The following is a 26,226-nucleotide window of genomic DNA, read 5'->3' as shown; positions in this document are numbered from 1 at the left end:
ATAATGGAAGAGATGGCAGTAAGGGGAAGATGGGCAGAATATTTTAGGGAGTTGCTAAATGTGAAGGAGGATAGGGAAGGAAAGATAGCTGCAGTGGGAAATGCGAAGAAAATGAGAGTGATGAATGAGGAGAATGGAGGAGAAATAAGGAAGGATGAGGTGAAGGCAGTTGTAAAGATGATGAAAGCAGGTAAGGCACCTGGTCTGGATGGATGCCATGCAGAGTGTCTGAAAAAGGGAGGTTCAGTGATGGTGGACTGGTTGGTGAGGTTATTTAATGTTTGCTGGAGAGAGGGTAGAGTACCGGAGGACTGGAGAAGTGCCTGTATAGTTCCTCTTTACAAGGGAAAAGGAGACAAGTGTGAATGTAGTAGTTTCAGAGGGATTAGCCTGTTAAGTGTAGTAGGGAAGGCTTATGGGAGGATCTTAATTGAGAGGATTAGGAGAGGAACAGAAGGAGTAATTGGTGAGGAACAGTGTGGATTTAGGACAGGTAGAGGTTGTGTAGATCAGATCTTTGTGGTAAGACAGATATGTGAGAAAGCTATAGGAAAGGGGAAGGATGTTTTTTGGGCTTTTATGGATCTGGAAAAGGCTTATGATAGGGTAAACAGAAAGGCACTGTGGGAGGTTATGCAGATTTATGGGATAGGAGGAAAGCTTTTGGGAGCTGTCAAGAGTTTTTATGAGAGGAGTAGAGCATGTGTCAGGATTAGAAATGGAGAGAGTGAGTGGTTTGAAGTAAAGGTGGGACTTCGTCAAGGATGCGTTATGTCGCCCTGGCTGTTCAACTTATACATGGATGGGGTGGTGCGAGAGGTGAATGCTAGGGTAGTGGGTCAGGGATTGGAGATTGTTAAAGAAAATGGAGAAAAGTGGGAGGTGAGCCAGCTGTTGTTTGCGGACGACACTGCGCTTGTGGCAGGGTCAGAGGAGGGATTGAGGAAGCTGGTGGCAGAGTTTGGGAGAGTATGTGATAGAAGAAAGCTAAAGATAAATGTGGGTAAAAGTAAGGTGATGAGATGTACAAGGGGTGAAAGTGGCAGTAGACTGGAAGTGAACATTAAGGGAGAGCGACTGGAGGAAGTGGATAGTTTTAGATACTTGGGTGCAAGTGTAGCAGGAAAAGGTGGAGTGAAGGTGGAGGTAGAATGTAGATTGAGAGAAGAAGCGAGTAAATGCCTTGGTGGTTTAAAGAGTGTAATGAGGAATAGACATTTGGGAATGGATGCGAAGAGGAGACTGTATGAAGGAGTGATTGTGCCAACAGCACTGTATGGGGCAGAAACGTGGAACATAAGAGAAGAAGAGAGGAGTTTGAATGTGTTTGAGATGAGGTGTCTGAGAAGTATGGTGGGGGTTACTAGGCTGGATAGAGTGAGAAATGAGGTGAGGAGGAGAACAGGGGTGAAAAAGGATTTGGGAGATAGGGTTGATGAAAGAATATTAGGATGGTTTGGACACATGGAAAGAATGAGTGAAGAAAGACTAGTAAAAGAGGTATGGAAGGCAGATGTGGAGGGAGTGAACATGAGGGGACGTCCTAGGATGAGGTGGATGGATGGGGTGAAGGGGGCTTTGGGGAAGAGGGGAATGTCTGTTGAGGAAGGAAGGGAGAGGATGGAAGACAGAGGTGAGTGGAGAATGCTTGTATATGGAAGATGTTGTGACTGCACGAGGAGGAATGGGCGGGGGGTAGTATGTGTGAATAAATTTTGATGCAGCCTGAAGGGATTTCTCCCCGTCCTCGCCTTATATGCAAAGGGGGACGGAGAGGGGGGGTCGCCGATTAAATGAAGCGGCCTTGCTGTGGATGTACTGTGTCTTGCGACACTGCTTCTGACCCAGGGCGGTGGGCAGGGTGCAGGGATGACCCGTCATCCAGGAGGTGCTCAGATGAGAGGGAGGGTGGGAGGGGTGTGGAGTATATTTAGGGATGAAATGGGTGGGAGTGTTTTTATGCCTTTCCCTTTTTGGCTACCTCCCTTGTAAGGGGGAAAAATCCTTGGTATATGTATGTATATATATATATATATATATATAGATAAATATTGTATATATATATATTATATATATATATTATATATGTATATATATATACATATATTATATATATATATATATATATACATTATATATACATATATATACATATATATTACATATATATATAAATATATATATATTACATATATATATATATATTATATATATAAATATATATATATATATCATATATATATATATATATATATATATATACATACATATATGTTGATGCTTGTGTTTTAGAGAAAGTGAAACAGGATGCATATGATAGTTTGTGGGTTGAGTTAACCCAAACAAATGGACAAAAAATGAATATAGGTGTAATATATAGGCCAAAGACATTATCATTAGCAGACGACAAACTGTTATTTCAAGAACTGTCTAGTTTCTGCAACCGGGATTTATTGATAATGGGTGATTTCAATTTTACTGACATTGACTGGATGACCCTTGAACATGGCCATATAGGTAGTCGCTTGGTTGATTTTCTTGGTGACAATTACTTAATTCAGCATGTAAAAGAGCCCACAAGATATGGAATCTTACTCAATCTTTTGATCACTAGCCGCGAAAGCATGGTAATTGATGTAGAAGTCGGTGAATCTGTTGCAAATAGCGATCACAACTTAGTCAGATTCAAACTCCTAAACAATTTTAGAATAGATACTTGTGCTTCTAAAATACCCGATTTCAGTAAAGCTCAGTTCATAGGACTACGTCAGGAGCTTCAGCTTACAGATTGGGAGACAAAATTAAACGAAAGGCCTGTAGATCAGATGTGGGAAATATTTCAAAATACGCTCACTAAGATGATTCAAGCTTACATTCCTTTTAAGGACAGACATCCCCTAAATCAGGCTCGCCCAAAGTGGCTCGACAAAGAAACTGAAAAAAGTATTCCTAAAAAGAGACAGGCTTATAAAAAATATAAGTGCTCGGGTGCATCTAATGACTATCAAAGTTATGTATCAATACAGATTTAAAAAAGACAATAAGAAAAAGAAAACGACAGTACGAAATGAACATCGCTGATAAATCCAAAGAGAATCCCAAAGAATTCTATAGTTACATTAGAGATAAAAAGGTTGTTAGGAATCACATTGGTCCACTATTATCTGCTGACGGTCAACTTGAATATTCAAATGAAGGAATGTGTAATATCTTAAACAATTATTTTAGCTCGGTATTCGTAAACGAAACACCTCAAAGTGAATTCCAAACTGAAACCTGTGAAAAGTCTGGGATAAACTTACTCACTACGGTAAATATAACAAAAGAAAAAAATAAAAGGTGTATAGACAAACTCAAAGTTAATAAAACACCAGGGCCTGACGGTTGGCATCCAAGAATCTTAAAGGAAATGAAAAATGAGATTGTTGTTCCATTAGAAATTATTTTCAAGAAATCTATCATATCCGGAGATGTCCCAAGAGAATGGAAGCTAGCTAACGTTACTCCCATATTCAAAAAAGGTGACAAAATGAAACCAAATAACTATAGGCCTACAAGTTTGACTTCAATCGTAGGAAAAATAATGGAAACTATCATCAGAGATGCTATCGAACATCATTTAGAAAGTAACCGTTTGATAAATGATAGCCAGCATGGTTTCAGACGGAAATGTTCTTGCGTGACTAACTTACTCGAATTCTACAACACAGTTATCTTGAATTATGACAAAGGAAACAATATAGATTTAATATATCTAGACTTTGTAAAAGCTTTTGACATCGTCCCACACGAAAGACTACTTACTAAATTAGCTTCACACGGAATAAGTGGTAGCCTATTAGGTTGGACTAGTAATTGGTTGTATGGTCGAAAACAGAGAGTTGTTTTAAATGGAAAAACTTCTGGATGGACAAGTGTTGCAAGTGGAGTTCCTCAGGGTTCCGTTCTTGGGCCACTTCTATTCATAGTATATATAAATGATATAGACCATGGACTAAAATCTACTGTTTCCAAATTTGCTGATGATACAAAAATGTGCGGAGTGGCAAATGATCACTCAAACCAATTAGATATTCAAGAAGATTTAGATAAATTACAGCAATGGTCTGAAAAGTGGCTAATGAAATTTAACACAAGTAAATGCAAGGTAATGCACATAGGTAAAAATAACAGTAAGTACGATTACAAGTTATTTGGAAATTCGTTAACAAAAGTGGATAGTGAAACAGATCTCGGCGTAATTATCAGTAACGACCTCAAATCATCCAAGCAGTGTATTTCAGCCTCTGAGAAAGCAAATAAGATTCTGGGACTGATTGCGCGATCTTTTGATTTCAAAAGTCCATCACTAATTAACAAGCTATATAAATTGTTAGTTCGTCCACATTTGGAATATGCTGTTTCCGTATGGTCACCGAATCTCATTAAAGACATTGACAGACTGGAAAAAGTACAACGGCGAGCCACAAAACTGATTCCAAATATCAAAAATAAATCATACGAAAATCGACTAAAGCACATGAATCTGTTTTCCCTAAAAAAGCGTAGACTCAGAGGTGACTTGATACAGGTCTTTAAGATTTTAAAGGGAATTGACAACATCAAAAGTGACCAAATTTTCACACTGAATGAGAATCAGACAAGAAACAATGGTCTCAAACTGTCCGGAAATAGATTCAATTTGGAAGTAGGTAGAAACAACTTTGCCAACCGTGTAGTTAATGAATGGAATAAACTTCCTGCACAGGTAGTGCAATGTAGTTCAGTTCGAAGCTTTAAGAATCATTTAGATAAATACCTAAGTAAGATGCTGTAATGATTATAATTTATTTTATATTATTTGTTTTTGCGAGAGGTGAATGCTAGGGTAGTGAGTCAGGGATTGGAGATGGTTAAAGAAAATGGAGAAAAGTGGGAGGTGAGCCAGCTGTTGTTTGCAGACGACACTGCGCTTGTGGCAGGGTCAGAGGAGGGATTGAGGAAGCTGGTGGCAGAGTTTGGGAGAGTATGTGATAGAAGAAAGCTAAAGATAAATGTGGGTAAAAGTAAGGTGATGAGATGTACAAGGGGTGAAAGTGGCAGTAGACTGGAAGTGAACATTAAGGGAGAGCGACTGGAGGAAGTGGATAGTTTTAGATACTTGGGTGCAAGTGTAGCAGGAAAAGGTGGAGTGAAGGTGGAGGTAGAATGTAGATTGAGAGAAGCGAGTAAATGCCTTGGTGGTTTAAAGAGTGTAATGAGGAATAGACATTTGGGAATGGATGCGAAGAGGAGACTGTATGAAGGAGTGATTGTGCCAACAGCATTGTATGGGGCAGAAACGTGGAACATAAGAGAAGAAGAGAGAAGGAGTTTGAATGTGTTTGAGATGAGGTGTCTGAGAAGTATGGTGGGGGTTACTAGGCTAGATAGAGTGAGAAATGAGGAGGTGAGGAGGAGAACAGGGGTGAAAAAGGATTTGGGAGATAGGGTTGATGAAAGAATATTAGGATGGTTTGGACACATGGAAAGAATGAGTGAAGAAAGACTAGTAAAAGAGGTATGGAAGGCAGATGTGGAGGGAGTGAACATGAGGGGACGTCCTAGGATGAGGTGGATGGATGGGGTGAAGGGGGCTTTGGGGAAGAGGGGAATGTCTGTTGAGGAAGGAAGGGAGAGGACGGAAGACAGAGGTGAGTGGAGAATGGTTGTATATGGATGATGTTGTGACTGCATGAGGAGGAATGGGCAGGGGGGTGGGGTGGGGTAGTGTGTGTGAGTAAATTTTGACGCAGCCCGAAGGGATCTCTCCCCGTCCTCTCCTTATATGCAAAGGGGGACGGAGAGGGGGGGTCGCCGATTAAATGAAGCGGCCTTGCTGTGGATGTACTGTGTCTTGCGACACTGCTTCTGACCCAGGGCGGTGGGCAGGGTGCAGGGATGACCCGTCATCCAGGAGGTGCTCAGATGAGAGGAAGGGTGGGAGGGGTGTGGAGTGTATTTAGGGATGAAATGGGTGGGAGTGTTTTTATGCCTTTCCCTTTTTGGCTACCTCCCTTGGAAGGGGGAAAAAGCCTTGGTATATGTATGTATGTATTTGTTTTTGTTTTGTTATCTTTTGTCTGTCTGATTTTCATTTATTATTAGTTATATGTCAATTTATTATTATTTACTATTTACCTGTTTGTTTATTATTTTAACTATACCTATGCATTTATTTATGTATTTTATTTGTTATTTACATTACTATAGTTTTTATTTATTATTTTATTGTTATGATTTTTTTTTTTTGCATCCGACCTAGATATGGATCAAAAGGTCTCCTGTCGGCATGCTCCGCCTTTGTAATTCTTTGTAATATATGTATATATATGCATATATGTATATATATGTATAAATGTATATATATATATATATTATATATATATAAATATATATCATATATATAAATTGTATAGGAGCAAATAATTCTAATCAAGAATTTGCAGCTAAGTAAACATCATTCTTTTTTTTTTTTTAATATCTCAACAGTAGAACAATCAAAGACATTGGATGGTAGACAATTCCATTCATGAACAACACAACTGGAAAGAAAGAAAGAAAAAAACAAAGAAAGCCCCATTTGAAATAATTTTCCAGCAATTTTGCAGCCATTACTTCTAGTTGTATTGAAGGTATCAATTGAAATATATTTTCCGTGCTCATATTTTTTTAAATTTTGAAAACCTTAATTAAATCACCTCTTAATCTCCATTTCAAAAGGGTAAACAATTTCAACTCACTTGGCCAATCTTCATACAGCTTGTTACACAATCTAGGAATGAGCTTTTTTTTTTCTTTTTTACTTTTCGTTGAGTTTTACTAATTTCTATGTCCTTGTCATAATATGGAGATCAGCAATGAACACAATATTCTTGGTTAGGTCTAACATGAGCATTATGATTAAGAATAATTTCTTCAGTTCTAAACTCAAAATTTCTTCCTGTAAATCCAGCTAATATATTAGCAGTTTTTACAATCTACAAGTAGTGATCATACAGGTGGACTAGACACATTACTATTACCAATATGAAGTATTTCATATTTATTGATAATGAAGAACATCTGGGAATCTACTGCCCATTTATACAGTGTTCAAATCAAATTGTAACTCTTGTTGTGTTAAAGCTATTACTTTATTTGCAATTTTGGTGTCACCTACAAATTTCGATATTTTACACTTTTACATTTTCATCCAGGTCCTTAATGTATACAGGAAAGGATACACAAGTCAAAAATAGGCCCTGAGGTACTCCAATCTGAAATCTATCAGTGAATGTGTCCTACTATACCATGAACTTCTAGTTTATTTAATAACTTTTTATGTGGGACTTTATCATATGCTTTTTGAAAGTCAATGGTACTTACCTGAAGGATGGTACTATGATAGAAGTGAAGAAGATTACTGATCTTGTACAATTGAACAGGCTTTTTGTTTTCTCGTCCTGGTTCACTGACAATCATCTGCTCAATACGAGTCTTCAAGGGACGGCAAACACTCTCTGATACACTGGCCAGGGTTGTACTAATCTGCTCAGCAGTATCTATAAAATAATATGAGAGTAAATCACACAAAGGTAATACTTAAAAAACTCTATACACCAATACTTCCCCATTATAAGGGAGGTAGCCAGCCAAGGCATGCACCCATCCCACACCCATACAACACCCACTTGTTTCTTCTTTTTTCGGAGCTCCTTGTGAACACAAGGTCATTCCTGCTCCATGCCAGTGTCTGGGTGAGATACTATCTATCTACCTACATCTATCTATATACCAAGACTTTTTTCTACTTATAAGGGAGGTAGCCAAGTCAAGGGAACATACCAACTCCCACCCACTCCAATTCCCTCCATCACCCTTTCTTCCCTCTCATTTTAGCTCCTCATGGATGATGGGTTATCTCTGTATCCCAACCACTGCCCTGGGTCAGAAGCAATGTAACAAGAAACAGTAAATTCACAGCAAGGCTGCTTTACTTAATCAGCGACCACCCCCCCTCTGTCCCCTCATGCAGAAAAAAGAGTAGACAGGGAGAAATTCTTTTGGGCTGCATTACATTACCATTCACACATAAGCACTCTCCTACACCCCATTCCCTGCCCCTCCCTTCCTTGCATCATCTATACACAGCCATTCTCCACTCAAACCTATCTCCTTCACCCCATCCATCTATCTCATCCTAGGTTATCCCCTCAAATTCACTCCCTCTACCTCTGCCTTCCACATCTCTTTTACTAATCTTTCTTAACTCATTCTTTCCATGTGTCCAAACCATCCCAAAACTCATCAGCCCTATCTATCATCTCCTTTTCCACTCCCACTCTCCTCCTCACCTCCTCAATTCTCACTCTATCTAACCTAGTAATCCATATCAAACTTCTCAGACATTTCATCTCAAGCACATTCAAACTTTTACTCTCTGCCTCTCTAAAATTCCACAGATACAATGCAGCAAAATACATTATCTCCATGGCAGACTCCAGCTTAATGTATATCATTAGGGATAACAATAGATGATTCTATTCCAGTAAGGGATAACCCCTGTAATGAAAATTTTAACCGGAGACTAAGGTCCTAATCTAAAACAATACATACATACATATACCAAGGCTTTTTTCCCCTTACAAGGGGGGTAGCCAAAAAGAAAAAGGCATAAAATCATTCCCACCCATTCCATCCCTGAATACACTCCACACCCCTACACCCTCCCTCTAATCTTAGCACCTCCTGAATGACGGGTCATCCCTGCACCTTGTCCAGTGCCCTGGGTCAGAAGCAGTGTCACAAGACACAGCATATCCACAGCAAGGCCGCTTCATTAAATCGGCGAACCCCCCCCTCTCCGTCCCCCCATTGCATAAAATGAGAGGACGGGGAGAAATCCCTTCGAGCTGCGTCAAATTTTGCTCACACATACTACCTCACCCCCCATCCACCAGCCCATTCCACCTCATGCAATCACAGCATCATCCATATACAACCATTCTCCATTCACCCCTGTCTTCTGTCCTCTCCCGTCCTTCCTCAACAGACATTCCCCTCTTCCCCAAAGCCCCCTTCACCCCATCCATCCACCTCATCCTAGGACGTCCCCTCATGTTCACTCCCTCCACATCTGCCTTCCACACCTCTTTTATTAGTCTTTCTTCACTCATTCTTTCCATGTGTCCAAAGCATCCTAATATTCTTTCATCAACCCTATCTCCCAACTCCTTTTCCACCCCTGTTCTCCTCCTCACCTCCTCATTTCTCACTCTATCTAGTCTAGTAACCCCCTTGGTGGATTAAATGCCTTGGTGGATTAAAGAGTGTAATGAGGAATAGACATTTGGGAATGGATGCTAAGAGGAGACTGTATGAAGGAGTCATTGTGCCAACAGCACTGTATGGGGCAGAAACATGGAACATAAGAGAAGAAGAGAGAAGGAGTTTGAATGTGTTTGAGATGAGGTGTCTGAGAAGTATGATGGGGGTTACTAGGCTAAAACAATAAATAGACAAATAAAATACATATACCAACAGCTTTTTTCCCCTTACAAGGGAGGTAGACAAGTAAAAAAGGCATATCCACTCCCACCCATTTCATCACCACATATTCCACACCCATTAACCACCTCTCCCTCCCTCTTTTCTTGGCTCCTCGTGGATGACAAGTCATCTTGGCATCTCGCCCACTGCCCTGGGTCAGAAGCAATGTAGCAAGGCGAAGAGGAGAGCAGATGTGAAATGGGGTAAGATTAAGACAGAAAATTTCTAAAGTAATAAAAAGATGTTTTCAAAAGAAATTAAGAGAGGAAGAGGAGGTGGATCAAGTAGAGAAGAAAAGGTAAAAGGTGGAGATGGAGAGATGATAATGGAAGAGAAGGCAGCGAGGGGAAGATGGGCAGAATATTTTAGGGAGTTGCTAAATGTGAAGGAGGATAGGGAGGGAAAGATAGCTGCAGTGGGAAATGCTAAGAAAATGACCGTGATGAGTGAGTAAATTGGAGGAGAAATAAGGAAGGATGAAGTGAAGGCAGTTGATAAGATGATGAGAGCAGGTAAGGCACCTGGTCTGGATGGATGCAATGCAGAATGTCTAAAAAAAGGAGGTACAGTGGTGGTGGACTGGCTGGTGAGGTTATTTAATGTTTGTTCCAGAGAGGGTAGAGTGCCGGAGGACTGGAGGAGTGCCTGTATAGTCCTGCTTTACAAGGGAAAGGGGGACAAGTGTGAGTGTAGTAGTTTTAGAGGGATCAGCTTGTTGAGTGTAGTTGGGAAGGCTTATGGGAGGGTCTTGACTGAGAGGATTAGGAGAGGAACAGAGGGAGTAATTGGTGAGGAACAGTGTGGTTTTAGGACAGGTAGGGGTTGTGCAGATCAGATTTGTGTGGTAAGACAGGTATGTGAGAAAGCTATAGGAAAAGATGAGGATGTTTTTTGGGTTTTTATGGATCTGGAAAAGGCTTACGACAGGGTAGACAGGAAGGCACTGTGGGAGGTACTGCAGATATATGGGATAGGAGGAAAGCTGATAAGAGCAGTCAAGAGTTTATATGAGAGTAGTAGAGCTTGTGTTAGGATTAGAAATGGAAAGAGTGAACGGTTTGAGATAAAAGTGGGACTTAATCAGGGATGTGTTATGTCGCCCTGGCTGTTCAATCTATACATGGATGGGGTGGTGCGAGAGGTGAATGGTTAAAGAAAATGGAGAAAAGTGGGAAATAAGCCAGTTGTTGTTCGCTGATGACACTGCGCTTGTAGCAGGATTAGGGGAGGGATTGAGGAAGTTAGTGACAGAGTTTGAGGTGTGTGAAAGAAGGAAGCTGAAGATAAATGTGGGCAAAAGATAGGGTGACGAGATGTACAAGGGGAGAGTGACAGCAGGCTGGAAGTGAGCATTAAGGTTGAGAGACTGGAGAAAGTGGATAATTTTAGATACTTGGGTGCGAATGTGGCAGGAAAGGGAGTGGGGGTGGAGGTAGAATGTAGATTGAGAGAAGTGAGTAAATGCCTTGGTGGATTAAAAAGTGTAATGAGAAATAGACATCTGGGAATGGATGCTAAGAGGAGGTTATATGAAGGAGTGATTGTGCCAACAGCACTGTACGGGGCAGAAACATGGAACATGAGAGAGGAAGAGAGGAGTTTGAATGTGTTTGAGATGAAATGTCTGAGAAGTATGATAGGGGTTACTAAGCTAGATACAGCGAGAAATGAGGAGGTGAGGAGTAGAACAGGGGTGGAAAAGGAGCTGGGAGATAGGGTTGATGAAAGAGTATTAGGATGGTTTGGACACATGGAAAGAATGAGTGAAGAAAGATTAGTAAAAGAGGTGTGGAGGGCAGAGGTGGAAGGAGTAAACATGAGGGGGCGTCCTAGGATGAGATGGATGGATGGTGTGAAAGGGGCATTACAAAGGAGAGGAATGTCTGTTGAGGAAGGACAGGAGAGTACAGATGATAGGGGTGAATGGAGAAGGGTTGTGTATGGATGATGCTGTGATGCATGAGGGTCAGTGGGATGGGGGGTGAGGAAGTATGTATGAGAAAAAATCTGACGCAGCCCGAAGGGATTTCTCCCCATCTTCTCCTTTTCTGCATGAGGGGACAGAGGGGGGGGTCGCTGAATTTATGAATCGGCCTTGCTGTGTCTTGCGACTCTGCTTCCGACCCAGGGCAGTGGACAGGATTTAGGGATGACCCATCATCCAGGAGGTGCCAAGATAAGAGGGAGGGAGGAGGGTGGAGGGGAGTAGAATATGTAGGAAATGGAATATGTGGGAGTGGTTTCTATGCCCTTTTCTTTTTGGCTACCCCCCGTGTAAGGGGGGAAAAAGCCTTTGGTATATGTATGTACTTACCAATGGTATCACACTTTGAGAAGAGGATTTGTGCAGCTTCTCGTTCACTGGGTAAGGCTTGATGTACCCATGCCAGCATGTCTCCCACATATCGTAAAGGGTCATGAGCCTGTAGTTCTATGGGTCTGGGAGCACCACCAGGACCTCCAACTGTCAAGGCATCCAAGAAACCACGGACCAACCAACCCCGTCTTACCACACACCATTCTTCCACTACAAGACTAAAAAGTAAAAAGAAATTACTGTAAAATCATGATAAAATACTGGCTTGGGACCTCCTTTTCATAGTTTTCACCCATGAAAAGTCATGCAATAGTAAAAACGAGAAGATTGATAGTATTTATTGGAAAAAAAATAGCAATAAATAAAATAAAATTGAAAGTGAAATGTGAGATTGAGTCTAGGGTTGTGGTCAGTCAGGCATCTAGAGAAAGGAAAGGAGGAACATAAGGAGTTACTTTGTTGGTGAAAGAAATATATGTAGCTGAACAGAAGGAAGTGTCCTCAAGGATCAAGTAGGTAAAAGCAACAAAAGGATGTAAGGTGTCAGCATTTGTGTGCATGGACCTGGTAGAATGCTATCACCATACTCCCATACATGCCATCAAACGTGAAGGGACTACTGATCCCCTTTTCTGTATTATTTTCCCCACAAAATCATGGGATTCTGTGATTCAACCACCATTCCTTACAAATAGGAAAAGGCCACTGGTCTATGTACATATACAAGAACTATAGTCTATGTGCTCCAAGGAGTCCATACTGAGTGTGGCATATGTCATGATTTACTACCAGCCATTCTACCAAATCAATCTTAGTACATGTTTATCACTCACTCTCTTTTATTTCCCATCTAAGTGCTATTAATTTTTTTATGTTCTGTATATAGTACAGGAAGCTGTATAGTACGAGTATAACTTTTTAGGATTATAAAAATTATGTGAAGAAGTTATATGACATGTGGCAGTGCTTTTTCCCCATGTTACCATGCTGAGGTGGGATGGGGTGGGTAATCCTAAGAACAGATACTCATTGTACTTTACAAATTCCTTCACTATACACAGAACATTAAACAAAACAATTTCAAATAGCACATCTATCTATATGCCAAGGGCTTTTTTCCTCCTCCCCATTCCATCCCTAACAAACTCCACTCCCCTCCACCTTCTTCCCTCCCTCTTATCTTAGCACCTCCTGGATGACAGGTCATTCCTGCATCTCACCCACTGCCTTGGGTCAGAAGCAGTGTCGCAAGACACAGTACATCCACAGCAAGGCCACCTCATTAAATCAGTGACCCCCACCTCCATCCCTTCATGCAGAAAAGGAGAAGACTGGGAGCAATCCCTTCAGGCTGCATCAATTTATTTCTCACACATACTCCCTCACCCCCCAACCCCCACCCACTCCACCTCATGCATCACAGCATCATCCATACACAACCATTCTCCATTCACCCCTATCTTCTGTCCTCTCCCATCCTTCCTCAACAGACATTCCCATCTTTCCCATCTCTTCATCTGCACCTTTTAACTTTTCTTCTCTACTTGATTCACCTCCTCTTCCTCTCTTAATTTCTTTCAAAACATTTTTTTATTACTTTCAAAATTTTCTGTTTTACTCTTACTTCATTTCACATCTGCTCTCATCTTTGCCTCCTTTATCTTATGCTTTACTTCTCTTCTCTTTTCTTTGTACCTCTCATATGATTTCCTCCTATTTTGTAACCAATCTGTGAAAGCTCGCATCTTCTCTTCTACAACCTTCTTTGCTTCCTCATCCCACCACTCACTACCCTTCCTTCTATTTCCTCCCGCCCTCCTTGTTCCACACATTATCTTTGCATACCTTGTGACTCCCTCCTTGAACCATCCCCATTCCTCCTCCACTCCTAGTTCTACTCTATCCACTCCTTCCCACTCTTCTCTCAGCTTCTTCAAAGGATTACAAAGGCGGAGCATGCCAATAGGAGAGCTTTTGGTCCATAACTAGGTTGGATATGAAAAAAAAAAATTATAATGATAAATAAATAGAAATTATAAGATGAATAATAAGTAATAAAATAAATGCAGAGGTATAGTTAAATAATAAACAAACAGGTAAATAGTAAATAATAATAAATTAAGAGATAACTAATAATAAATGAAAGGCAAGCAAATTATAATGAACAGACAAATAATAACAAACTATATGAAATAAATGGCAGGCATTACAGCATCTTGCTTAGGTGTTTATCTAAATGAATCTTAAAGCTTCGAACTGAACTACATTGCACTGCCTCTGCAGGAAGTTTATTCCATTCATTAACTACATGGTTGGTGAAGTTGTTTCTACCCACTTCCAAATTAAATCTATTTCCTGACAGTTTGAGACCATTATTTCTTGTCTGATTCTCATTCAGTGTGAAAATTTTGTCACTTTTGATGTTGTCAATTCTCTTTAGAATCTTCAAGACCTGTATCAAGTCACCTCTGAGTCTATGCTATTTTGTGAAAATAGATTCACATATTTTAGTCTATTTTTGTATGATTTATTTTTTATATTTGGAATCAGTTTTGTGGCTCGCCATTGTACTTTTTCCAATCTGTCAATATCTTTAATGAGATTCAATGACCATACAGAAACAGCATAACAGATGTGTATAACTGTATGCAGTTCAATAAAAAATACCGTGCCTTATTGCCTTATATAAAGTTAATTACATTTTCAAAGATGAAAAAAAAATTAGTAATACCAATTTCTTTTGAGCTCCCACTTACTTAAATAAGACAGGCCTTTCCTGAAGGTAAGCCATAGCCTGTGGAAGGAGTGGAGATGGATCAGGACTGCGGCACTGTGCTAAGCTCCAACGATACAGGCGCTCTAATCCAGCTTCTTTGTAAACATTCATTTGCTCCATGGCATCTAGAGCAGTTTTTTGATGTCCAGTCTATAAGGGATTGCAAAATTAATACACCTTCATTCTCTAACTGCTAAGGCAGTTCTCAAAATAGCTTTAAATAAACTCATATTCAAGACTTACATTCCAGTTTCTATTTCACACAAACACACACATACACATACACATATTCAAGAATTTAAGAACAAACTTGATGCTGAAAGATACAAAGACGGGTCACTACGAGCATAGCTCCCTTCTCATATAATACAATTAGGTAAACATAACCAAGTAAATCCACACACATACATACATATACCAAGGCTTTTTCCCCCTTACAAGGGAGGTAGCCAAAAAGGGAAAGGCACAAAATCATTTCCACCCATTACATCCATGAAAACACTCCACACCCCTCCACCCTCCCTCCTATCTGAGCACCTCCTGGATGACGGGTCATCCCTGCACCTTGTCCACTGCCCTGGGTCAGAAGCAGTGTCGCAAGACACAGCACATCCACAGCAAGGCCACTTTAGTAAATCGGCAACCCCCCCTCTCCGTCCCCCCATTGCATAAAAGGAGAGGACGGGGAGAAATCCCTTCGGGCTGCGTCAACTTTTGCTCACACATACTACCTCACCCCCCATCCCCCCGCCCATTCCACCTCATGCAATCACATCATCATCCATATACAACCATTCTCCATTCACCCCTGTCTTCTGTCCTCTCCCATCCTTCCTCAACAGACATTCCCCTCTTCCCCAAAGCCCCCTTCACCCCATCCATCCACCTCATCCTAGGACGTCTCCTCATGTTCACTCCCTCCACATCTGCCTTCCATACCTCTTTTACTAGTCTTTCTTCACTCATTCTTTCCATGTGTCCAAACCATCCTAATATTCTTTCATCAACCCTATCTCCCAGCTCCTTTTCCACCCTTGTTCTCCTCCTCACCTCCTCATTTCTCACTCTATCTAGCCTAGTAACCCCTATCATACTTCTCAGACACCTCATCTCAAACACATTCAAACTCCTTCTCTCTTCTTTTCTTATGTTCCATGTTTCTGCCCCATACAGTGCTGTTGGCACAATCACTCCTTCATACAGTCTCCTCTTAGCATCCATTCCCAAATGTCTTTTCCTCATTACACTCTTTAATCCACCAAGGCATTTACTCGCTTCTCTCAATCTACATTCTACCTCCACACACATACAATTAAGTAAATACAAACACACACACATGATTCTGTGTCTAGGTATATTAGAAAATTTGAGAATAGGAGATGGAACCCAAGGAGTGTGGTTCATTTCCTGTACACTACAATTAGGTAACAAGTAAATACACACACTCAAAAGAATGTAGGGAATAACTGGTAGACAAAATTCAGTATTATTGCATGTTTATTCAAAGAAGGAATACGTATCAGTGGTATGGTCCCCACACAGAATGAAGGATGTAAGCAAGATCAAGAGAATACAATGGGTAGCAACCAAATTGGTTCCTAGTCTGGCACCTAAACCACATGAGGAGACTAAAAGCAATGGATCTGCCAAAACTGATGAATCAAAGATAAGGAGGATATGTGATTACAGTATTCAGGTTGCTGTAAGGAATAGACTACATTTACACATGCAAAAATACTTGGAATAGTTTTGTAGGTGATAAAGCCAAAGCTAGAACAATACATGACTTCTAATCAAAATATGATAATTAGAAAATAAGGATCTAGACAAAGTTGAAGTCATACATCAAGCTGAAAGAAGGTATGATAAATTGTGGAGTAAGAGACAGGATTTCATGAGCATTGCTCTATTCTTGTATATTACCTATCTATATACCAAGTCATCCCCCTATAAGCAGGTAGTCAACAAAGGCACATATCAACTCTCACTCAATGTTTCCCTCTTATCTTAGCTTCTCGATGATGAAGAGTCATCCCTGTCTCCTGCCCACTGCCCAGGTCAGGGGCAATGCAGCATGACACAGTACATCCAAAGCAGAGCCCCTTTATTTACATAGCAACCTTCCTTCCTTGTCCTATCATACAGAAAATATAAAGGAAAGGGAGAAATCCCTTCAGATGAGTCAAAATATCATCCATACACAATCATTCTCTACTCACACCTATCCCTACTTTCTGCATTACTTGCTCAACTGACATTCCCCTCTTGCTAAAGGCCCCTTTCACCCCATCCATCTATATCATTCTTGTTCATCCCATCAAGTTCATTCCATCCACCTATGCTTTCCACACAAATCTTTCTTCACTTATTCTTTCCATGTGCCCAAGCCATCCCAATAATATTTCATCAGCCCTATAAGGACATAAGAATGAAGGAGATTGCAAGAGACCATAAGGTCTACACTAACCAGTTCTATGTCCATTACCACCTATCATCCCCATCCATAAAATTATAACCTTCTCTTAAAACAACCAATAGTTTCAGTGCTCACTACATGGTTACTAGTCTATTCAATTCATTAACCACTATTGGTAAACCATTTCTTGCCTATTTATACTTAGTATTATTGTCCAGTAAACTTTTGTGGTCTTTCAATTTAGTTAATATTTGTGTAAAACTACATGTATATTATTTCTTATTTACACTTTTGTATATTTTTGTCATCTTATTTCTTCAGGGACCTCAATGGAAATAAACTTCTTATTGGGCTTCTTTGAATTATCCTTAGTGCATTATTATATTCAAACCTGTGATCCAGTCTACATTATTTACATTTGCTGATTAATTCGTTTGTATTGTTTATTGCCTTGAAGTGCGTGTAAAATTATTTTATATTGAAATAAATCTGAAAAATATAAATTTGTCCAATTTAGATCCATTACTGCAAGTCTTACCCTGTTGCCTTAATATAATGACCTTGTATCACCCTAGTTAAAACCCTTGACCCATCTAAATGCCTGTATTGGACCAACCCACACTCAATGTCTTTCCAGAGTGTATGACAGAAAATTTTGAAAATAATAAAAAGATGTTTCAGAAAGAAATTAAGAGAGGAAGAGGAGGTGAATCAAGTAGAGAAGAAAAGGTAAAAGGTGCTGATGGAGAGATGATAATGGAAGAGAAGGCAGTAAGAGGATGATGGCAGAATATTTTAGGGAGTTGCTAAATGTGAAGGAGGATAGGGAGGGAAAAGTAGTTGCAGTGGGAAGCGCTAAGAAAATGACCGTGATGAGTGAGGAAAATGGAGGAGAAATAAATAAGGATTTAGTGAAAGCAGTTCTTAAGATGATGAGAGCAGGTAAGGCACCTGGTCTGGATGGATGTCATGCAGAATGTCTGAAAAAAGGAGGTACAGTGATGGTGGACTGGCTGGTAACATTATTTAATGTTTGTTTCAGAGAGTGTAGAGTGCCGGAGGACTGGAGGAGTACCTGTATAGTTCCACTTTACAAGGGAAAAGGGGATAAGTGTGAGTGTAGTAGTTTCAGAGAGATTAGTTTGTTAAGTGTAGTTGGAAAGGATTATGGGAGGGTCTTGATTGAGAGGATTAGGAGAGGAACAGAGGGAGTAATTGGTGAGGAACAGTGTGGGTTTAAGACATGTAGAGGTTGCGTAGATCAGATTTTTGTGGTAAAACAGATATGTGAGAAAGCTATAGAAATAGGTAAGGATGTTTTTTGGGCTTTTTTGGATCTGGAAAAGGCTTATGATAGGACAGACAGGAATGGACTGTGGGAGGTATTGCAGATATATAGGATAGGAGGAAAGGTTTTAGGAGTTGTCAATAGTTTTTATTAGAGTAGTAGAGCATGTGTCAGGATTAGAAATGGAGAGAGTGAGTGATTTGAGGTAAAGGTGGGACTTCGTCAGGGATGTGTTATGTCACCTTGGCTGTTCAATTTATACATGGATGGGGTGGTGTGAGAGGTAAATGCAAAGGTGGTGGGTCAGGGATTGGAGATGGTTAAAGAAAATGGAGAAAAGTGGAAGATAAACCAGCTGTTGTTTGTGGATGACACTGCATTTGTAGCAGGATCAGAGGAGGGATTGAGGAAGTTAGTGACAGAGTTTGAGAAAGTACATACAGGGTCTAACAGATAAATCTGTACAAACTTTGAAGAGGTTTTAAGCACTTAAAAAGTAACATATGGCAATTCTGATTGTTTCCAGATACTTCCATTTGTCTAATAATTTAGCCAGTTGTATACTAGCACCGGTGCAATAAACATTAAGCAATGGAACAAGCCAAACGTTCAGCCATATGCGAACTTCGTCGCGCGGGTCACACTCCTAGCGCCATAATAAGGATGCTAAAATACTCCAGACAAACTGTTTACGATGTTTGTAAACGTTTTGATGAGACCGGCGAAGACCAACGAGCTGCTCACAAGCCCAGAAGGGGCAGAATTCTAACACCTCGCTTTTTAGCTGGTCTCAAGAGAAGTGTCAATGCAAATCCAGCCTTACCATTATCGACATTGGCAAAGAAGAGAGGTGTCAGCACAATGACAATTCACAGAGCATTAAAGAAATTGGGATTAACCTCATTCTCACAAGGAAAAAGACATCTTTTGACACGAAAAATGAAAGAAATCCGCTTGACCAGGTGCCAAAAGCTGTTGAACTGGATGAAGTCGAATGGCTCAGTCATCAAGTTTTTTTTCCGACGAGAAGATTTTCACGGTTGATGCGACTTTCAATAAGCGGAATGATCGCTGGATAGCCTCCTCATCCTCAGAGGTTCAACACAAGACAACGACGAAGAAACCAGCAAGTGTCATGGTGCTCTGTGTGGTGTCAACTGAGGGGGACGTCTTCATTCACTTCTTCAACAACAAGGAGAAAGTCAATGCCGTTGTCTATTGCAAAGTTCTAGAAGAGAAAATAATACCCTGGATGAAAGATAAGGCTAGTGGCAACCAGTTTGTCTTCCAACAAGACTCGGCTCCAGCCCACACAGCGAAGAGGACCACCAACCTTCTCGAAGAGTCAAATGTGCAGTTCTGGAACAAAGAGTTGTGGCCCTCAAATTCGCCAGACCTAAACCAGAAGTATAACAACCCTGAAGACAGACATCAAGAAGGCTGTGGGATCAACGCTGTATCCAAGTTTCGTAGTTGAAAGCGTCATAACAGTTGAAGGTGGTTACATTGAATGAAATCATTGTTCTTATTACCTTTTCTAAATATACTGAAAATTTCATAACTCTCTGTTTATTATAACCCGAGATATTAATCTTAAAACATGTAATAAGAAGTTGTACGGATTTATCTGTTAGACCCTGTACATACATACATGCGTAGATCAGATTTTTGTGGTAAGACATATATGTGAGAAAGCTATAGGAATAGGTAAGGATGTTTTTTGGGCTTTTATGGATCTGGAAAAGGCTTATGACAGGATAGACAGGAATGGATTGTGGAAGGTATTGCAGATATATGGGATAGGAGGAAAGCTTTTAGGAGCTGTCAAGAGTTTTTATGAGAGTAGTAGAGCATGTGTCAGGATTAGAAATGGAGAGAGTGAGTGGTTTGAGGTAAAGGTGGGACTTCGTCAGGGATGTGTTATGTCACCCTGGCTGTTCAATTTATACATGGATGGGGTGGTGCAAGAGGTAAATGCAAAGGTGGAGAGTCAGGGATTGGAGATGGTTAAAGAAAATGGAGAAAAGTGGGAGATAAGCCAGCTGTTGTTTGTGGATGACTCTGCGTTTGTAGCAGGATCAGAGGAGGGATTGAGGAAGTTAGTGACAGAGTTTGGGAAAGTACATACATACATACATACATATACCAAAGGCTTTTTTCACCTTACATGGGGGGTAGCCAAAAAGAAAAAGGCATAGAAATCACTCCCACCCATTCTATTTCCCATATATTCCAATCCCCTCCATCCTCCTCCCTCCCTCCTATCTTGGCACCTCCTGGATGACAGGTCATCCCTGCATCCTGTCCACTGCCCTGGGTCAGAAGCAGTGTCGCAAGACACAGCACATCCACAGCAAGGCTGCTTCATAAATTCGGTGACGCCCCCCTCTCGTCCCCTCATGCAGAAAAGGAGAAGACGGGGAGAAATCCCTTCGGGCTGCGTCAAATTTTTTCATACATACTTCCTCACCCCCCCATCCACCACCCACTCCCCCTCATGCATTACAGCATCATCTATACACAACCCTTCTCCATTCACCCCTATCTTCTGTCCTCTCCCATCCTTCCTCCACAGACATTCCTCTCTTTTGTAATGTCCCTTTCACACCATCCATCCATCTCATCCAAGGATGCCCCCTCATATTCACTCCTTCCACCTCCGCCTTCCACACTTTTTTTACTAATCTTTCTTCACTCATTCTTTCCATGTGTCCAAACCATCCTAATACTCTTTCATCAACCCAATCTCCCAGCTCCCTTTCCACCCCTGTTCTCCTCCTCACCTCCTCATTTCTCACTCTATCTAGCCTAGTAACCCCTATCATACTTCTCAGACATTTCATCTCAAACACATTCAAACTCCTCTCTTCCTCTCTTATGTTCCATGTTTCTGCCCCGTACATTGCTGTTGGCACAACCACTCTTTCATATAACCTCCTCTTAGCATCCATTCCCAGATGTCTATTTCTCATTACACTTTTTAATCCAACAAGGCATTTACTCGCTTCTCTCAATCTACATTCTACCTCCACCCCCACTCCTCCCTTTCCTGTCACATTTGCACCCAAGTATCTAAAACTATTCACTTCCTCCAGTTTCTCACCCTTAATGCTCACTTCCAGCCTACTGTCACTCTCTCCCCTTGTACATCTCATCGCCTTACTTTTGCTCACATTTATCTTCATCTTCCTTCTTTCACATACCTTCTCAAACTCTGGCACTAACTTCCTCAATCCTTCCTCTGATCCTGCTACAAGTGCAGTATCGTCAACAAACAACAGCTGCCTCACCTCCCACTTTTCTCTATTTTCTTTAATCATCTCCAATCCCTGACCCACTACCCTTGCATTCACCTCTCACACCACCCCATCCATATATAGATTGAACAGCCAGGGCGACATAACACATCCCTGACGAAGTCCCACTTTTACCTCAAACCACTCACTCTCTCCATTTCTAATCCTAACACAAGCTCTACTACTCTCGTAAAAACTTTTGACTGCTCTTAACCCCTTCCATACGGTGCCGCACACGTAGGCGTCATGAGGAGCAAGTGGATTCGCGACGCTGCCATATCGGCGTCTTGATTATATTTATTGTAGTCGCCCCTGTGTTTTTACATTCTCCCAAATGCGCCCTGGATCCCATTCTCTGTGGTTTTCAAAATTCGCGGGTGAAAGAGAGAACGATCGATATAAGCGGCGACTATATTTTATGATGCGAATATTATTTCGTTACGTCATACGGCTGGCATTGGCTGCTGCCCGCGAGATTTAAGTCCCGTACTGAAGTGGTTAACAGCTTTCCTCCTATCCCATATATCTGCAGTACCTCCCACAGTGCCTTCCTGTCTACCCTGTCATAAGCCTTTTCCAGATCCATAAAAGCCCAAAAAACATCCTTACCTTTTCCTATAGCTTTCTCACATATCTGTCTTACCACAAAAATCTAATCTACACATCCCCTACCTGTCCTAAACCCACACTGTTCCTCACCAATTACTCCCTCTGTTCCTCTCTTAATCCTCTCAATCAAGACCCTCCCATAAGCCTTCCCAACTACACTCAACAAGCTGATCCCTCTGTAACTACTACACTCACACTTGTCCCCCTTTCCTTTGTAAAGCAGAACTATACAGGCACTCCTCCAGTCCTCCGGCACTCTACCCTCTCTGAAACAAACATTAAATAACCTCACCAACCAGTCCATCATAACTGTACCTCCTTTCTTCAGACATTCTGCATGACATCCATCCAGACCAGGTGCCTTACCTGCTCTCATCATCTTAACGGCTGCTTTCACTTCATCCTTCCCTATTTCTCCTCCATTTTCCTCACTCATCACTCTCATTTTCTTAGCACTTCCCACTGCAACTACCTTTCCCTCCCTATCCTCCTTCACATTTAGCAACTCCCTAAAATAATCTGCCCACCTTCCTCTCACTGCCTTCTCTTCCATTATCATCTCTCCATCTGCACATTTTACCTTTTCTTCTCTACTTGATTCGCCTCCTCTTCCTCTTTTAATTTCCTTCCAAAACATCTTTTTATTACTTTCAAAATTTTCTGTCATACTTTCTCCATTTCACATCTCTCCTCTTTGCTTCCTTTATCTTATGCTTAACTTCCTTTCTCTTTACTTTGTACCTCTTATACGATTCCCTTGTCCTAATTTGTAGCCAATCTATGAATGCCTGCTTCTTCTCTTTTACACCCTTCTTTGCTTCCTCATCCCACCACTCACTACCCTTCCTTCTATTTCCTCCCGCCCTCCTTGTTCCACACACCATCTTTGCACACCTTATGACTCCCTCCTTGAACCATCCCCATTCCTCCTCCACTCCTAGTTCTACTCTATCCTTTACTCTCTCCCACTCCTCTCTCAACTTCTTCTTATACTCATTCTCCTTTTTTTCCTCATTTAAGCAGTTCACTCTAAGTACCTCCCTACCTTCTGCCCTTTTCCTCTTTCTCCACCTATTCTCCACTCTCAATTTACCTTCCACCAGGAAATTATCTGATATTCCCCCACTCTCTCCCCTTAGAACATGTACATCCTTAACTCTTCCTACCATACTCCTGGTCACCACTATATAGTCCATTAACGCTCTATCTGCCACCCTTCCATTCACCACCCTCTCCCATGTGTACTTATGCTTGACTTTCTTCTTAAACACTACTTGCTATCATCAACTCCCTTTCAAGACACATCTCCACCATCAATTCTCCACTACAATTTTTACCTGGAACTCCATACTTCCCAATCACTCCACCTATTGGTTCATTTCCTACCCTAGCATTTAGGTCTCCCAATACAACTATGTTGACATTTCTCCCTAATCCCTCTATGAACTCATTTATATCTACTCAAAAAGCCTCCCTTTCCTCTACGCTCTTTTCACTACCAGGCCCATACATACTTACAAAAACCCACATCTCCTTTCCCAGCTTCACCTTCATCCACATCAACCTTGATGAAACCTCCTTCCACTCCACTACCCGCTTACTTATCTCTTCACTTACTAGTATAGCCACCCCTTCTCTCCCTCGTCCCCTCTTCACTCCTGAGTACCTCCCAGCTACACTCCCAAACTCACAGTTGCCCTTTCCTTTCATTTTAGTTTCACTCAAAGCCAGTACATCCATCTTCTCACAACCATACTGACTATCTCTTCCCTTTTACTCTCATCTGTACCACATCGACGCACATTAAAAGACCCAAACCTTAGGGTATTGGTTGGAAAGCTCCCAGGCCCTCTTATGTCTTTACTTTCTTTTTTAGGAATATCCCCTTTTGGGGCTACAGGCAGTAGGACTCCTAATCAAGTTGAAGATAAACGTGGGTAAAAGTAAGGTGATGAGATGTACAAGGGGTGAAAGTGGCAGCAGACTGGAAGTGAGTATTAAGAGAGAGAGAATGGAGGAAGTAGGTAGTTTTAGATACTTTGGTGCGAATGTGGCAGGAAAGGGAGGAATGGAGGTGGAGAAAGAATGTAGATTGAGAGAAGCGAATAAATGCCTTGGTGGATTAAAAAGTGTAATGAGAAATAGACATTTGGGAATGGATGCTAAAAGGAGATTGTATTTATCTAGTTGTAATATACGGGAAGGGAGCTATGCTTGTGGTGACCCATCTTTGTATCTCTCCGCATCAAGTTTTTTCTTAAAATCTTTAATAGTATTTGCACATACTGTTTCTTTATCTAAGTTATTCCAGGTATCCAGCACTCCGTGTGGGAAGCTATTCTTTTTCCGATCTCTTCTATAGTTATCCTTTTTGAGTATTTTTACATGACCTCTTGTTTTTCCATTGTCATTTTTTAGTAAGTCATTTCTATCAAGGATTTCCATTCCTTTCATGATCATAAATATAGTCAGTAGATCACATCTTTCTCTTCTCTGCTCCAATGTTGGTAGTTCCAATTTCGATAATCTTTATTCATATGTTAATTTGGAAGGAGCTGGTGGCAACGTTGTAGTTGCTCTCTGTATTCTTTCTAGTTTCCTTATATTCTTTTTAGGCTGGGTGACCATAGTGTTGCTTCATATTCCATTTTTGGTCTAATCAATGTAACTAATATTTTTTTTAATCATTTCTTCATCCAAATAGTCAAATGCCACTTTCATTGACCTTAACCCATTAATGAGGACTGGCAGGATATCCTGCCACTGCCTATATTCAAGTCAGGACACATTGTATTCAGTTCTAGTGCACTGAACACTACTCGGGCAGATACCTACAGGTTTCATCTTGTTTGTCACCACCCCGGGTGTTGCTCTGATTCGTGAGTCTGTGTCAGTTACATGCTAGACACAGGAGTGTGAAGGCGCTTGTAAACATGTCTCGACCACCCAACAAACGAAGGTATATAGAACTATTTTTTTTTTTTCTTAGAATAGAATAGGTTCAGTGATGGTGGACTGGTTGGTGAGGTTATTTAATGTTTGCTGGAGAGAGGGTAGAGTACCGGAGGACTGGAGAAGTGCCTGTATAGTTCCTCTTTACAAGGGAAAAGGGGACAAGTGTGAATGTAGTAGTTTCAGAGGGATTAGCCTGTTAAGTGTAGTAGGGAAGGCTTATGGGAGGATCTTAATTGAGAGGATTAGGAGAGGAACAGAAGGAGTAATTGGTGAGGAACAGTGTGGATTTAGGACAGGTAGAGGTTGTGTAGATCAGATATTTGTGGTAAGACAGATATGTGAGAAAGCTATAGGAAAGGGGAAGGATGTTTTTTGGGCTTTTATGGATCTGGAAAAGGCTTATGATAGGGTAGACAGAAAGGCACTGTGGGAGGTTATGCAGATTTATGGGATAGGAGGAAAGCTTTTGGGAGCTGTCAAGAGTTTTTATGAGAGTAGTAGAGCATGTGTCAGGATTAGAAATGGAGAGAGTGAGTGGTTTGAAGTAAAGGTGGGACTTCGTCAAGGATGCGTTATGTTGCCCTGGCTGTTCAACTTATACATGGATGGGGTGGTGTGAGAGGTGGGTCTGGGGGTGGTGGGTCAGGGATTGGAGATGGTCAGAGAAAGTGGAGAGAGGTGGGAGGTGAGCCAGCTGTTGTTTGCGGACAACACTGCGCTTGTGGCAGGATCAGAGGAGGGACTGAGGAAGTTGGTGACAGAGTTTGGGAGAGTGTGTGATAGAAGAAAGCTGAAGATAAATGTGGGTAAAAGTAAGGTGATGAGATGTACAAGGGGTGAAAGTGGCAGTAGACTGGAAGTGAACATTAAGGGAGAGCGACTGGAGGAAGTGGATAGTTTTAGATACTTGGGTGCAAGTGTAGCAGGAAAAGGTGGAGTGAAGGTGGAGGTAGAATGTAGATTGAGAGAAGCGAGTAAATGCCTTGGTGGTTTAAAGAGTGTAATGAGGAATAGACATTT

The 26,226-nt window shown here is 41.1% G+C and overlaps 1 protein-coding gene across 1 annotated transcript in view; it reads right to left on the bottom strand.

Moving 5' to 3' along the window:
• Positions 1-26,226, bottom strand: part of Cog6 (conserved oligomeric Golgi complex subunit 6) — an 83,228-nt gene that overhangs the window by 38,271 nt on the left and 18,731 nt on the right. Inside the window, exons 5-7 of the mRNA XM_076175634.1 lie at positions 14,623-14,792; positions 11,864-12,084; positions 7,387-7,562 (exon numbers count right to left, since the gene is read on the bottom strand). Of these exons, the coding sequence (XP_076031749.1) occupies positions 7,387-7,562; positions 11,864-12,084; positions 14,623-14,792 (567 nt within the window). The remainder of the gene's footprint in view (positions 1-7,386; positions 7,563-11,863; positions 12,085-14,622; positions 14,793-26,226) is intronic.

The sequence above is a fragment of the Oratosquilla oratoria genome, chromosome 37 (assembly GCF_046742065.1).
Source record: "Oratosquilla oratoria isolate Oo_2021 chromosome 37, ASM4674206v1, whole genome shotgun sequence".
Lineage (NCBI taxonomy): Eukaryota > Metazoa > Arthropoda > Malacostraca > Stomatopoda > Squillidae > Oratosquilla > Oratosquilla oratoria.
Note: the sequence above shows the minus strand (reverse complement) of the source record. Positions and strands in the feature narration are given on the sequence as shown.